At 35.8% G+C, this 15526-nt stretch overlaps 1 protein-coding gene and 2 long non-coding RNA genes across 3 annotated transcripts; 2 read left to right on the top strand and 1 right to left on the bottom strand.

Annotated features, from left to right (window-relative positions):
- Nucleotides 1-10176: 10176 nt before the first annotated feature.
- LOC123316863 (28S ribosomal protein S33, mitochondrial) lies at nucleotides 10177-10898 on the bottom strand. Its single transcript, XM_044903127.1, has one exon. The coding sequence runs from the start codon at nucleotides 10646-10648 to the stop codon at nucleotides 10256-10258; it is 393 nt and encodes a 130-aa protein (XP_044759062.1). The 5' UTR covers nucleotides 10649-10898; the 3' UTR covers nucleotides 10177-10255.
- A 1672-nt stretch (nucleotides 10899-12570) lies between these two features.
- On the top strand, nucleotides 12571-12822 carry LOC123316865. Its single transcript, XR_006538106.1, has 2 exons — nucleotides 12571-12714; nucleotides 12784-12822. It is a non-coding gene; the product is annotated as an uncharacterized LOC123316865 (long non-coding RNA).
- Nucleotides 12823-14293: 1471 nt separating this feature from the next.
- On the top strand, nucleotides 14294-14812 carry LOC123316864. Its single transcript, XR_006538105.1, has 2 exons — nucleotides 14294-14369; nucleotides 14427-14812. It is a non-coding gene; the product is annotated as an uncharacterized LOC123316864 (long non-coding RNA).
- The last annotated feature ends 714 nt before the right edge of the window (nucleotides 14813-15526 follow it).

The following is a 15526-nucleotide window of genomic DNA, read 5'->3' as shown; positions in this document are numbered from 1 at the left end:
GATAGGGGAGTGATCTGAGGATAATTCATAACTTGGTATAACACTCATATAGGAGGATGAGATGCCGTTTATTATGAAGAAGTCTAATAAATCTGGGGTTTTATTAGGATCCGTTGGCCAATATTTTGGGATACCAGTTGATAGGATGGTATATTTTTCTTCTTGGATGAGTTTTGCCAATTCTCTACTTTTTGTTGTGGTAAGTCTTGAACCAAAAAGGATGTTCTTGCTATTATAATCGCCTCCAGCTATGAATTTTGATCCCAGAGTTTCGAAGAAATCCTTGAAATCCTGTTTTTTGTTATTATGCCTTGGAGGGCAATATACGGCAGCGATCGCTATGTCATGTGCTAGCGTTTGAACTTTGATAGTTGTTGCTTGCAAGTGGTTGTATTCATACTTTGGCATTTCATAGTGTTTAATGGTGTTCTTGATTAGAATGTCTGTACCAGCATGGGCAGTATTGTCTGGGTGATTGGTCCAGTATGTTGATTAATTTCTTAAATTGAAATATGATTTATCTGTGAAGTGTGTTTCACTGATAAGTAGAATATCAAGGGAATTTTGATGGAGAAAATATTCGACCTCATTCTTATGTTGCAGAAGACCATTGGAATTCCATTCTGCTATTTTGATAAAATTAGTGAATTTTGCTTATAAGTGTGGTTAGCATGTTCAGTACCATACTATTTTGTTGAATCAGCTGCTGCATCATGGCTTTAAACTAATCTAAGAACCTGCTCATAATATGACTCACATCACTAGTAGTTTCGACATATTATATACGTTCTTGCCGTTCTTGGTAACATCTGCATAGTTTCTGGTTTGTTGTTGTTGTTGGTATTGTACATTATTGGTTTGCTGTTGAGACGTCTTGAAGGATGGATAATTGTCCAGCCGTGTTTGTTGAAGTGGATTTTTTCCAAGATTTTGTTGTGTGGTTGGCCTATGTTGTATGTTTAATCGATTATTGGCGTTATTTGATTTGAAAATTTTATGGTAGAACTCACATCCTTTATAATTTGCCGGATGGGCTCCTTCACATAGTGCACATTTAGCTGGAGAGTCTCTGGTCTTTTTGCACATTGTGGTGTTATGCGCCCCTCCACATTTAACACATACATGAGGTCTGTTGCAGTAAGATTTGGAGTGCCCATACTGTTGACATCGTGTGCACTGCGTGATGCCTTTGACCTTTTTTGGTGGTTCAATTTGTATTGATTGGTACTGAAGATGCTGAATTTTGTAGACCTCTTTATTATTTTTGGCTGGCTCTAGGTCGACAAAGAACATATTTAGTAGTTATTTGGTCACCCTTTGTATGCAATTTAGAATATTTCTAACTTTATGTCCACTTTTTGATAATTCTTCTTTTATTTCGGTTATGGCTGTTGTATGATGGAGATGTTTGATGACTATTCTGTAGGCCCGTTCTTCTTTTGGTTGGTAAGTGTGATGTATGACATTGGAATCTCTTATGAATTTTATTAATTTTCTATAGGTTTCTGGTAGCTCGCAGTTAATTTTTATTGTATTATCTGCTAAACATCTTGTGATGTATTTTCCATGTTCCACAACAGTTTCTATTTTTTTCGCCATTTCATTGTAATTTGTCACTCCGTAAACAAATATCGGTGGAGGTTTGGGAGTTTTGTTTGTATTATTTTCGGTTGTTTCGTTTGTTTCGCTCAAGGCGCTGAATCTGTTTTGTGTTGTTGTTGGAGTCACAGTGGAATTTGTACTCACTTTTCGTTTTTTTGTGGTTTTGGTTCTAATTTAACAGACTGCCACGTAGTGTTCGAATTTCGGTCTTCATCACTTGTAGATGACATTCTACAATAGCTTGATGTTTGCGGACCACCCTGTACGTGCGTACTTGTATGACTCATCTGAGCCGATGGGATATTCCCGGCTTCTGGTGTTGTATCCATGTTTTCGCTCACGTTATCTGCGTTCATCATGTGCGTTTATTACCATCTGGTCTGATAAGGGATCCTTTGTTGTGGAATTCTCAATCGATTCTTCCCGATAAATATTGGAAATATTTGTTTGAATTTTCTCAAATATTCTCGTTTTTGAGATGATTTGGCTTGTTGTCCAACAATAGCTCGATCAATCCGGGTTTTTATACCCGGAGTCGGTGGCTGATTGCTGGTTACACACTTTCCGTGTAGATAAACGTTGAAAATTTCAGGAGCCGATGTGTACACGCCCATGGGCGCCCGCAGGGGGGGGCCAGGGGGGGCCACGGCCCCCCCTGAGATTCTGATAGACACCGTTAGAGAAATTTTTCTTTCAGTAAAACTAATCGTAGATGATATTTTGCCCCCCCTGAGAAAAATTTCTGCGGGTTTCTGCGGGCGCCCATGTACACGCCTGTTACCTGATGCGGACTTTTGGAACATAAACTTCAATCCTAAATATCTAGGAGTTAAGCTGGATTTCTCGCCAAATTTCAAAGCCCATTTGGAAAATTTGCACCTGAAGTTAAAAACTAGGAATAATATCTCGCATAAACTAGATGGTACTTCATCGGATGCTGATGCAGCTACTCTTCGAACGGCAGCCCTAGCTGTTTTTTCGGCTGCTGAGTATTGGTGCCCCGTTTGGGTTAATAGTGTTCATGTGCAAAAAAACTGATGCACAGCTGAATCTTTCCATGAGAACTATAACTTCAACTATTAGATCTTCACCTATTCAATGGTTACCAGTTCTTTCAAACATTGTACTGCTTCATATTCGTAGACAGACTGTGGTTATGAATTTTTCTTCTTTATTCATCATAACAAATATAAACAAGTTATAAACAGAATTACAGAGTCATACAATCTAAACTTAAGTTATTGTATACTGTATGACCCTTCCAATTTTTGATGAATACAAAAAAAAACACAAAAAAAAAAGAACACCAATTCCTGGAATAAATTTCAATCCTTTCCCGACTCCTTTCCCACATTCCAGAAAATACGATTTCAAGACTGAAGTCGCGTAGACCTTTGTGGTTCAACTCTTTTCCTAATTCGAATATAAGGGACAAAGACCTTTGGCAGTCTGAATGGAATACATGCAATATTTTCAACAAAGAATTAGTTACTGGTCCCTCGAATAGAGTTCCTGGTTTTGATCTTCCCAGGAAAAATATCTGAATATATTGAATCGTATAAGAACAGGAGGAATTGAGTTGAAGCCCTAGTTGTGAATGCGGGGAACCAGAAGAAACCATAAATCATCTGGTTAATCATTGTCCAATTTATTAATTTCAGGATCGTTTAAGGGCTATACATGCAGTTTCGGAATCTATTTTGAATTGGGTTCTCAATTTTAGGTCAATCTGACATATTGTTTTCTCTCTATTTCAGATAAAAGTATCTTGGAGAACACTTTCTGGATTTTCCTTTTGTTGAAGAAATGATCAATTTTTGCAGTGCAAGATGCCCTTCAATATAAAATATTTCAGCTTATTTCGTGAACAATTTCATTTCTTACAATCCCCTACACTCACGGGGAGAAAGGGTTTTTTTACTGAGGTTTTTTCCTAAGCTCTTGTATCATACACCATGGTATGTATCCTGTTTACGCTAAAACTATATCTCATACACATGTTATAATTATTGATTGCTGTTAAAGATTGCTATGCTCTGTATCAAAAGAATATAAATATATTTCTCACAAAAATCTCAATAAATTGCGAACCATTAACTTTATATCTCAAATATGTCACATCGTTGCAATTATCATTGAATGGGCTCTATTATGCTGGCATGAAACACTGGGTGTGCCATTTGAAATAAATCAGTATAGTATTTTCCTGATATAAACAGAAGTCACACTTTTATGGAAACATTTCAGCTGAGTAGATCGTGGATCTGTGTCCAGAACCTCGTGGTACTAATTTTCAGCTCTATATTGCCTTTAGTTGTTGCAAACTTCTAATGGACACTCTACAACTCAATCAAACTCTATAATGAATGACATTAAAATAAGAGCACCTAAGTTGAAGGGTTGGAATATTTTTCTAATTGTTGGTATAGGTTGTATCCCAGATTGATGTAAATCCAATAAAATCAAAGTGTTGAACCTAATCCACAATGAGTTATGCACTCATTGCATTGTCTGGGCTTAATGAAGTGATTTGCTGCTCAGATATAGTATTCCAGGCTCACTGTACCTCACAATAAAAGCCTGCCCTAGTCTATAGGGGATGGGGTCTAAAAAAACTGGAAATCAGGATGGTTTGATTTTTTTTTAAATATATAGTTAGCTACTCATGATATGGCTGTTATCTTGTTCGTAAAAGTGCAGTGAGGGATATCCAAAGAAAGTGTATACATAAAACCTTTGGCATTATACTTATTGCCTCACACACAAAAAACATATATGCTTATAACGGAGGTGTTCAGAACTGAAGTGAACCAAGTCCATTTAGCCTAGTTTTGAGATGAATGGCTTAGAAGTTGTTTATCTCCAATTAATTCAAAAGTGACTTCTTTATTTATTATTATTCTTATGTAAGCATATGCTTACATTCTAAAGTTTTAAAATCCAAATAAGTCACTTTTGGTGATAAACAACTTCTAAGCCATTCATCTCAATACTAGGCTGAATGGATTTGCTTCACTTCAGCTCTGAACCCCTCAACTATTACTTTGTTTTTATTTTGATGTCACTTATGGCCTTTTCAATAAACCTGTCTATCCATAGTTTCAATTACTGACGATTAGTAACCATCCTCAAAGATTATAGAGTAGAAAGATGGGAAACGAAGCGACTAAAGTGATGTGAGCACCATCTGTGTTTCAAATGTGTTTTTAAGGCCCTAAGACTGGTTAAAATTTTAATTCGAGGGACATATGAAATTTTGCGAGATGTCAGAGTCATGTGGCCATTTTGATCAAACAGGTTTTGAATGTTTTGATTCTCGTATCCATAGACAACCTCGTATCGCCTTTTGTTTTTCAAGCTCGTTCTAGTTGCTGATTATTGAAATTTATGTCAAACTTCTTGGCGAAAACCAGCGAAAACCTCAGAATATCGTTCGAGAATTATTGAATGGTGAAGAACTGTGGATCAAATAAAACGAATTTTACTAAGGAAAATGGAAATGTAAGTATTGAAACTATAGTCTATCCAAATCCGAGAGGCCAGCGTAAACAAACTGACTAACGCGTGATCCACAGATTACATCTGTAATCTGTGGCGTGATCTTATTTGAGGTTGAGGTACTCCTCTTATTGGTCAAAGCTTCAGGAACGCCATGTGTGCAGGCGGAAGTAAGAAGCACTCTCCGCAGAACCGCATTACGTTTGATTTATTGATTGTATGCGAATTGTTGTGCAGAACTGCAGAGGTCATTCATTGTTTTTTCTTTCGTAAATTGGTTTACAGTTGTAGCAAGTTATTCAAGTTACAAGCATTTTAGATAATGTCAAGTACTGATACTGCTGAGGAATCGCGTGTTGACTTAGTCCTCCAAAAAAGAGACGTCTGAAACGACACTTCAGTGCCGAGATAAAAGAAATGATTTTGAATACTTATAAAATTGAGATTATTCAAAATGCAGGAATGTGTTTAAAGGACGTAGAACTCCGAGTTGCTGAGAGACTTGGCATTGGAGCTCGAAGTGTTAGGAGAATTATTTCCGAATACATAAATTCCGGTGTTCTATCACAGCCGGCAACAAATCAAAATCGGACCACCAAATGGGAGTCCTTATCAGATTTCAATAAAAATGTAATACGGCGAAAAGTTCACGAGTTTTTCTTCAGAAATGAACACCCGACTATAGAGAAAGTATTAAAAATAGTTAATGAAGACTCGAACTTGCCAAATTTTAAGAAGAGTACCTTCTCTATTATATTGAAAAAACTTAATTTCAAATATGGACGTCGCCAACGCAATAGTTTTTAAATGGATCGTGACGACATTAAATGTTGGAGAAGAAAGTATCTCACGAAAATTAGGGCCTTCCGTGATGAAAACAGGAAGATTTACTACTTGGATGAAACTTGGGTAAATGCCGGTCATACTAAATCCAAAGTGTGGACCGATGAAACGGTTACATCTTCTCGGCAAGCGTTACTTGCTGGACTATCTACTGGATTGAAAAATCCGTCTGGTAAGGTCTTGAATTTTGAGTTTAACCCTCGTTTAAACCTTGGTTTCATAAAGCTTGATCAGAGAATCAACGATGGATTGACGGATGAACGTCAATTAGTTTTCAGTCGATAAGTTGGTCATAAGCTCGGTCATAAGCATTCTGAATATCATTCTTGCACCAAATAATTATCTATTCACGCCCATTTAATGATTCTCAACTGCTACTCCTCCAATATATTCGGAAATATGAAAGTTTCAATGATTTCCTTCGGGAAATCGAATGCCAAATCGTTGATCGAGCAATCAAAGTTTTGTGAAACTTGATGTAAGTACCTTTTTGGTGAAAAACGATTTCAACATTCTTTTTCAAATGAAGTGAATATATTTTTCCAGGCAAAGGGCAGAGAATTATAGTATGTCATATTGGCAGTGACACTGGTTTTTTAACTGGAGGACTCTGGACTTTCCAATCCGAAAAAACTGGTGACTACTATGAAGAAATGGATGGTCAGTCCTTCGAAAAGTGGTTTGAGGGTATACTTCCTAAATTGGAGGAAAATTCTATAGTAGTTTTAGATAATGCTCCTTACCATTCAAGGAAAATGGAAAAAATTCCTAACTCACAATTCAGAAAGAGTGATATCCAACAATGGTTGAGGGAAAAAAATATTGATTTCACCCCTGACCTCATAAAAGCGCAATTGTTGGACATAGTCAGGCAGAACAAAGAAAACTTTGAAAAATACATCGTGGATGAAACTGCAAAGGCCCAAAATATTACTGTTCTTAGATTACCGCCCTACCACTGAGAACTGAACCCTATTGAATTGATTTGGGCCGATGTCAAGAACACAGAACATACCCCCTTGACTTACTTTATGGTCAAGAATTTTGTGGCAGATTATGGAGGGTCTACCCTCCATATGGCAGATAAATTACGCTTTCTTTTTGACCGTTTGAGCAGCTCCTGGGCAGCTCCGGTGCATCTCGCTCGAGCACCGACGCGTTCTTTTTGATTGGGGCGTCAAGCACCGGAGCAGCTCGCGTTCCCTTCCCCTGCCCCCTCTTGCACCAACCGAAATGCTGGTGCACGTCGTAGATAGAGGAAAGAGAAGATACCGCATTGCGCAGCTACGTAGGAGAACTCTCTGTGTCCAACATCAACTTGTTTTTGTTTACGTTTACCCCAATCCGAATTTATCTTTTAAGGCATATTTGCCACAAATTACACAATTTCCTGGCATGCCGACAACGAAATTCTTGATACTCAAGTCTTAAAACGAACGAAACACTATTACATCGAACACAAATACGATAATTAACATTCAAATATTGGGGTAAACGTAAACAAACATGGAGTAGATGCACACTAAATGTCAACAAAAACATAGAGATGTTGGACACACTTTACTTGTTGTTTACGTTATCTTCCCCTTCCTCTATCTACGGTGCACGTCGAGGGCTTGAAGCCCGTAAACAAACTTTTTGGTTATGTTTACATGTCAACAAATATTAGAAGACGTGTATTGTTGAAATTTGTGGATTAATACTATAAAAAGGCTGTAATACACCTTATGGACCACCTAAGATTGATTTTTTCGTCAATTGAAGCTGTCAGTTAATTTTTTTATTGAATAAATGAATAAAGAATCAATGTTAGATGGAATTAGAACTGAATGATTTTGAATGAAGATGGGATTCGTTCTTTCAGGTTTGAAGAGTGGACTAATCATTTTTTTCATGAATGCATAATTTTTAGAGATAGATCAAATGAATAAACGACAAGCTTCAGTTTAGTAGCGCCCATCAGTGAAAATGTAGCATTTCATTTCAAATAAGTTGATATTTCACGTCCTTGAATGCAATTTTCGTAAAATCAGAACACTCTTTACCTACTTTTACCAAAGAGGATTATAAACGAAGCTTTAAGAGATTAAATCATTGTTAAATAATTTTTTCAAGTTTTATATCTACAGACATATCCAGTATTTCGTATATTTTTACTCTCCATAGCAAAGAAAGGGTAATGTTTACCCGGTAAATCAAGTTTTTCAACCAAATAAAATATATGGCAATAGATTTCGGAAAAATAGTGAAACTTATTAATAATCAACGACTTTAACGTCAAACTTATAACAAATAATCCAAAGAACAGCGAATCCGGACTTGTCTCTTGTCATTTTGCTCAACAGCTGATCATCCAACTCGCTGCGCGCAGTTGGCGCACCGTTTTATTTGGGAACAGCTCAGGGGCGAGAAGCCCGGAGCTGTACCGGTGCATGAAGCACCAAAAAGAAAGCGCCTAATAACACCACATTTAAAATGGCTGACGTCCAAAATCTTTTTCAAGAGGCTCTCTCACGGGTTACTTCCGAAAGATGGAGAAAGTGTGTGGAACATGTCAAACAAAAAGTTGAGGTGAACATGTGGAAATTGGATAATATTATGGATGATATAACACCAGTCATCGTCAACTTAGAAGAAAGTTCTGCATCTTCTGACGACATTACGGACTAGTCACTTTTACAAAAAATATTGTTACACATTTATATACATAGTATGTATTAAAGTGGGAACTTTAGATTAATTGTTCATTACTGAGACTCGTAGATAAGCATAGGTACATATTTTTCACCGGAATTGGAACACATAAAAAGTTTTAAAATATAAACGCTCTCGGAATAAAATTTATTAGTACCTACACCTCTGCGTTATCACATTCTTGACGCGTGATCACTGCATGCTGCAATGTTTACAGCTGGCCTCTTGGATTTGGATATACTATAGTTACATGTGACTCGGTCATTCATTGATTTTTATTTTCAGTGCCACGAAGTGGATAAAATTTTCAGGGCGTAAAGGCCTGCAAACACTACTGACTACACCATGTGCAATGAACATTTTACTGCAAGTCGATTGAGAACTGTTCATCCACGTATATTGTTGTATGCAGGAAGCATCCCTTACATGAAGGGCTCATTTCGGGGAAATTATGACTTTTGTACGTCCATTCAGAGATTGCCTTCAATATATTCAGAAATGCAAAAGTTTTATGGATTTCGATTTGGGAATCGGGTGACTGTCAAATTGTCGTTTGGAAAGTCAAAGTTTTATGAAACCTTCTGTGAGTGTTTTGTTAATTCGTCAATCAATTCGTATATTGTGCCATAAAGAGACTATACCATGAAGAAATAGTAAAAAAGCATGACGAAATTATACTGACAGTCTTGATGTATACCTCTGTAAGGTTTTTTTCAATTGTGGTTCTGAAAATTTCGTAAATAATATGTAAGTAACGGAAATGTGTATCCTATGACGGTAAATTGAATATTGGTTCATATCAATTTCTGATATAAATTGTACAAATTCAACTCAGTATATTAATTGAAAACGTTTTCACAGAAAAAACACCTTTCACATACCCATAGCAGATAACCATGTACTCTTGTATCCTAGTCAAAGCCCTATTCGTTGTCCATAATTTCAAATTTTTGTACATTTTTTATTGATTGCAAATAAAAATTTATCACATCCAACAGCGTATTTCATTGATACCAATCGATTCCAAACAATGTTCAGATAAAAACTAACATCCTGGTCACAAAACAAAACCATCCTCTTGTTTTGTCGCTCAGGATGTTTGTTTTCTGGTCTCAACAAGGTCAATATTGAAATTCAATACAAGGAATAGAATTCGAATTTCGCGCCCCTCAATTATAAAACAGAAAACTGTTATTGAACAGTTTTTCTGTATTTACAATACGTTTTCAGCGCCATCTCATTGTCAAATGTGTTTTCACTGGCCAAAATGTAGTCGGTTTTTAGCACTAGCGATATGAGGGCGTTTCCTATCTTTCTACTCTATAATCTTTGAACCATTCTAAATTATATCTACAGATAGATCATAGAAACGAAATCACATGCATTTTCTATCTTCAGTAACTGAAACAATGGATAGATAGGATAATTGAAAACGGCCGTTAGTAAATTCATCCGCAGTTCAGCAATTAATTTGTAAAACCAGCTGTACAAGGTTTATTATTCTCAGGATTATAAACCAAGAATGAATTAATACATGAGTTTCTAAACTGGCACTACTTTATTTAAAGGATTAATCAGTTAATATGACAAAATACTTTCTAAAAATTGCATTCAGAATTTAGGACTCTTCACTTTTTTTGTTTACTTGTTTGGACTTTCCTTCAAATATATTTGTAAATGTTTTCCTCGATTTCCTTTCTGGTTCTACTTTTCCTTTTAACGCTCTCATTCTTTTCATCTCTTCACGGAAATCTTCATGTTCATCTCTATATAAACCATAATATCTAAGCATAAGCATTAATTTACCAGTTTCTGGATGTCTGGGATAGTATGAATGAACCTCCTTCCTTAAATTTACTGGTTTCTCACTGAATAATTTTACAACTTTCATAGATTTAGGATTTGTTGGACGAGCAACCTCAGTGAATATTCTATCACTAAGTCTCTTCATTCTCCTTGCGTATTCAGTTGTTAATTTCGTAAGTTCTACATATTTTGCATAATTACTCATGATGAAATGCTATAAAAAATTCTTTTTGTCCTTTTTACACCACAGTTTTTACACTTTGGTATTATATCTAATAATGATATTGACAGAGCATAAATATAAAACTTAAAGCTCTGATATTAATACCCATATGTTATTAATAATATATATTTATAGTTCTTTTATTTTGTGTAAGAATAAAATCGCCTGCGAGATGCGAAATGTTATTTATATATTTTTTAGGTTATCTATGATATTTTTGCGCTATGACCAAAGAGCACAGATTCATAAAGTACTGTCTGGGTCTGTTCTGTGCACAGATTACAGAGAGACTACGTTCGGCCAGTAAACACCGGTACAGAGCGAGTAGAACTAGAGTTTTATCACAGATCAGCTAGGGCTAATGGAGTCTGTACAAATTGGCAATTTTTGAATGAACGAATGACAAATGTCGACCACAAAATTCATGGGAAAAAGTTGAATTTGCATGCAATTTGTTCGAAAATGTATTAGAATAGATAATTCTTAGTGTGGATTAAACGGAAATTCTACAGTTTTATGAATAGTTTGTTTATAAGTTGTTTTTTTATGGTTTGTCTCGTTTCATAACCCTACTTCTACACAAACTCCTTTCGCGCCCCACCTTGGGAGCTGGGGCTCATAGAGTTGATTCCGAAAACTCTACTCCGTCTAGAACGAACGACAACTACTGACACTTTTTGTTCTGAAACTGCGTGCCCGAACGACACGGAACAAAAAGTGCTCATAGAGTCTACTGGCAGAACGCGAGAGAGAAAGAGCTATGAGCACACATTGAACATAGAGTTCAATGTGAGCACAGAACATCAAATATGAGGTATGACCATAGATAAAGTTGAATTGACGTGTGTGACAGACGTTGAACGTGTTCTGTGCGTTCATTGAACTATTGAACTAAAGAAAGTTCTAACTAAAGTTCAATGTGTGCGTTGTAAACATAGACATAGAGACATGGACTGAGCAATGCCAGCATGAAATTGGCTATTTATTAGAAAGAGAGAAAAGCTCGTCGGGATATACCTTTCTCTTTTTTGTTCACATAGAGGTGAGTGTAGACCAATCAAAATTCTAGAAAAAGACAACTGCATTCCCGACGTGTTTTTCTCTCTGTCACTTTTTTTGACCGTATTTCATGCATAGATATAAAGGGAAGGCACAGTCCATGTCTCTATGTCTATGGTTGTAAACATTGAACTCTATGGTTCCCATAGAGTTCAATGATTGTATATTTGTGTTCAGTGGTTGAACCAAAGAGGAGCCTCTTCCACAGAACATCAAATATTCCTCTTCGATGAAATCATAGGTTGCATTCACAGCATATATTTGTGTTCTGTGTTCACAGAGAGTAGAGAACAAGGAATAGAATTCGAATTTCGCGTCCCTCAATTATAAAACAGAAAACTGTTATTGAACAGTTTTTCTGTATTGATAATACGTCTTCAGCGTCATCTCATTGTCAAATGTGTTTTCACTGGCCAAAATGTAGTCGGTTTTTAGTACTAGCGATATGAGGGCGTTTCCTATCTTTCTACATTGAACTAAAGAACTTTAGTTCAATGTCTTTCTACTCTATAACTTTGGTACGACATTTATAAAAATGGCTTCGTACACGATACAACAACGCGTTCAAATTGTAAAATTATTTTATGAAAATCAGCGTTCTATGAAAAGTGTTTTCAGAAAATTACGTGAATTTTATGGTTTACATAGTCCATCTGAAACAGAGATATAGAAGGGGGGAGATTGAGCTTCGACCACTGCGCATCCAGAGATATAGAATATATTCTATATCTCTGTGCGCATCCTATTTTCATGGGACAAAAGTGGGTCCGCCATTTGTCAGGTCATAGCACGGTATTATGATCACGGTCTAACAATTTAGTGAATATTCTATTTCTTAGCTGCCATTGCCTGCTGTCAAGTCAAAAGAATGTAAACAATAATAACAAATATGAACGTATTTTTGGTGATATTCAGCGGATTCGTGTGGTTTTATTAGCTTTTTTCGCTGAATAGCAGGATATTTACGATGGCTTACTTCACAATTATAGGTAAGTTCCCAATTATATCAATTTTTGAATATCTTTGATAGGTTTACAAATTTTTTAAACTTGTTTCAGTATTTCTCCTTCAAAATTGATGAAAAGACTCATCGAATTGAAAAAACTCCATATAGAAGGAAATTATACAATTAAGTCTCTTAAAAATAAAATACAACACATGAAAGAAGTGATGGACTTTTTGAGACAAGATCAACGTATTTCTGAAAATGCTGCCCATCATTGGGAGAAATCTTTTGATTCAGTGCCACATTGATGAAGAGACATTTAAAAAATGGGTAATTATGGAGAACATGCCACCATCAAGAAATACGGATGAAAAATTCAGTACTCACTAATTTTGGGGCGTAGATTGCGAATCCGAAGTCGAAATCCCGTGCAAATGCCTGGTTTTTGAGAAAAAAAATAAAAATGGTAACTTCATTCACGTCCCTTCATTTCTTTATATTTGCCGTAAAAATGCATTCGTTCTTGATTTCAGCCAAGTATTTCGTGTAAAGATTCATTTTCAATCATAATTCATGCATTTCCATCCGTTTTTTTACCATTAATTCGGTAAAAACGAGATGTTTACGTTTGCCCACGAAATCGGCCATTAGGGTTATGATGACAGCGAGTGGAGCGTAGTTGCCAGACCGAAAATTTTTCGGATCAGCCAAGAAACCACGGGGAAGTGTGTGCCACCCAGAGATAATCTCTGGGGCCACCTTTGTCTGCATAGGCGAATGGAAAAAAGGAATGATTTTGGGAGGGAAAAAGAAGGTTAGGTAAGGTTACGTTAGAACTTTTTCTAGCACATAATTGAGGCGAGTACAGCTCTCTCCAAATGATGAGGAAGCAAATAATTGAATAGTTCAAATCTGCGGTTTAGTTCCTGTAATAATTTTATTTTTCGTTTCTATTTCATTATTCAAGCTTCTCCTGTTCATATTTGTTCGTAACCTCACCTAACCTTCTCACAATCATTCCTTTTTTCCATTCTCCTATCCAGGCCCACACCTGCCTGTGGTCTTTTCTGGATGACTTTTTCAGCTGTACTCACCTCAAGTATGTGATAGAAAAAGTTCTAACGTAACCTAACCTAACCTTCTTTTTCCTTCTCACAATTATTCCTTTTTTCCATTCTCCTATCCAGGCAAAAGTGGCCCCAGAGATATATCTGGGAGGTCTACATCTCCCCGTGGTATCTTTGCTGATCCGATAAATTTTCAATCTGGCAACCTCGCTCCACTCGCTGTCATCATAACCCTAATGGCCGATTTCGTGGGCAAACGTAAACATCTCGTTTTTACCGAATTAATGGTAGAAAAACGGATGGAAATGCATGATTTATGATTGAAAATGAATCTTTACACGAAATACTTGCCTGAAATCAAGAACGAATGGATTTTTATGACAAATATAAGGAAATGAAGGCACGCGAATGAAGTGACCATTTTTTTTTTTTTTCTCAAAAACTAGGCATTTGCACGGGATCTCGACTTCGGATTCGCAATCTACGCCCCAAAATTAGTAAGTACTGAATTTTTCATCTGATTTATCCGATGGTGGCATGTTCTCCATAATTACCAAAAAATGTAGAGAATGATACTGTGACCCTAAAAGTTCCAGTCTTGAGGGAATTGTAATATTCTTCAAAAATCAAGGTAAGATGAGATAATTTAATATGAAACTGAGATGATTTTATTTTTTGTTTGTTTCAGAGGGACTTCATGTACCATCATATGGAATTATAACGATATGTCAATCAGGAATTTGATGATTTCAACTGAAAATAGAGTTTCAAGAGATGAAAATTTTCTCGAAGCATTTGCAACAATTCAATCCCAAAAATTTTATGATCGAGTTGATGATTTGTTCCCTTCTTTGAAAGAACATTTTTTATATTCTTCAGTGATTGGAAGACATTATGGCTTTCTTTTAGTGAAAAATATTGCCAGATCTCATTTTAAAATTAGAATATTCAATCTGTAAAAAGTTTATACTGAAAAATTCAAGGTTCTGCAATTAGAAGACTTCATCAGTTGATTTTATGCAGCAATCGATACTGGATATACAATATTGTATAAATAAAATGAATAGAAAAATGTTTTTTTCTTTTATAAATTTAATGCCAGTAGCTACTGAAAAATTTATCGACTTGTTAGCTTTCATCATATCATGTCTTACTTCCAATAAAAAATATCAGATCAATGTATCCACTTTGTGCAAAAAATTTATTGTCCTTCAGATAGACAAAATCGTGTTTCCTTAGAAACAGAAAATAAAAATTAAAACTTAAAAGCAGAGTTCCAGAATTGCATCTCGAAGGAAATTGGGTGAGCAATTTTTCAGGATACTTTCCTCTGATCGTAATTAGGGAACAGTAGTGAAAAGAAGCGATTCTGGAACAAACCAAATATTGGTGACGCTTCGAAGTCTATATATATCAAACTACCCCATAAGACCAAATTGCTAGAATCTTCGAAATCATGGATTTTATTTTGAAAACGTTACCTATTTAGAAAAGACAATTAAATTAAAATTCATCGTTGGTTACAAACGCTTGAATATAATTCAAAAGGATTCATTGGTTTAGATGATATGTTCAATATTTGGACATCTCATTATATTCACCAGAATACATAAAACAAAAAATTTTTTCCTTCGTTGACATTTTTGGTATTCATTTTGTATTGTACTGAATAAATAAGAAACGAATTGACCGAAATCACATAATTTCAAGTGCTGTTATCAACGAAATCATAACATTCAAATTCTGAATTTTACGTCCCCCTGTATATAACTCTTGCCACATGCTATC

The sequence above is a fragment of the Coccinella septempunctata genome, chromosome 7, assembly GCF_907165205.1.
Source record: "Coccinella septempunctata chromosome 7, icCocSept1.1, whole genome shotgun sequence".
Classification (NCBI taxonomy): Eukaryota; Metazoa; Arthropoda; class Insecta; order Coleoptera; family Coccinellidae; genus Coccinella; species Coccinella septempunctata.
This window is presented reverse-complemented; position numbering and strand designations above follow the sequence as displayed.

Coding starts and splice junctions, on each gene's coding strand:
- LOC123316863 (XM_044903127.1), bottom strand. CDS start 10,648: ATGAGTAATTATGCAAAATATGTAGAACTTACGAAATTAACAACTGAA.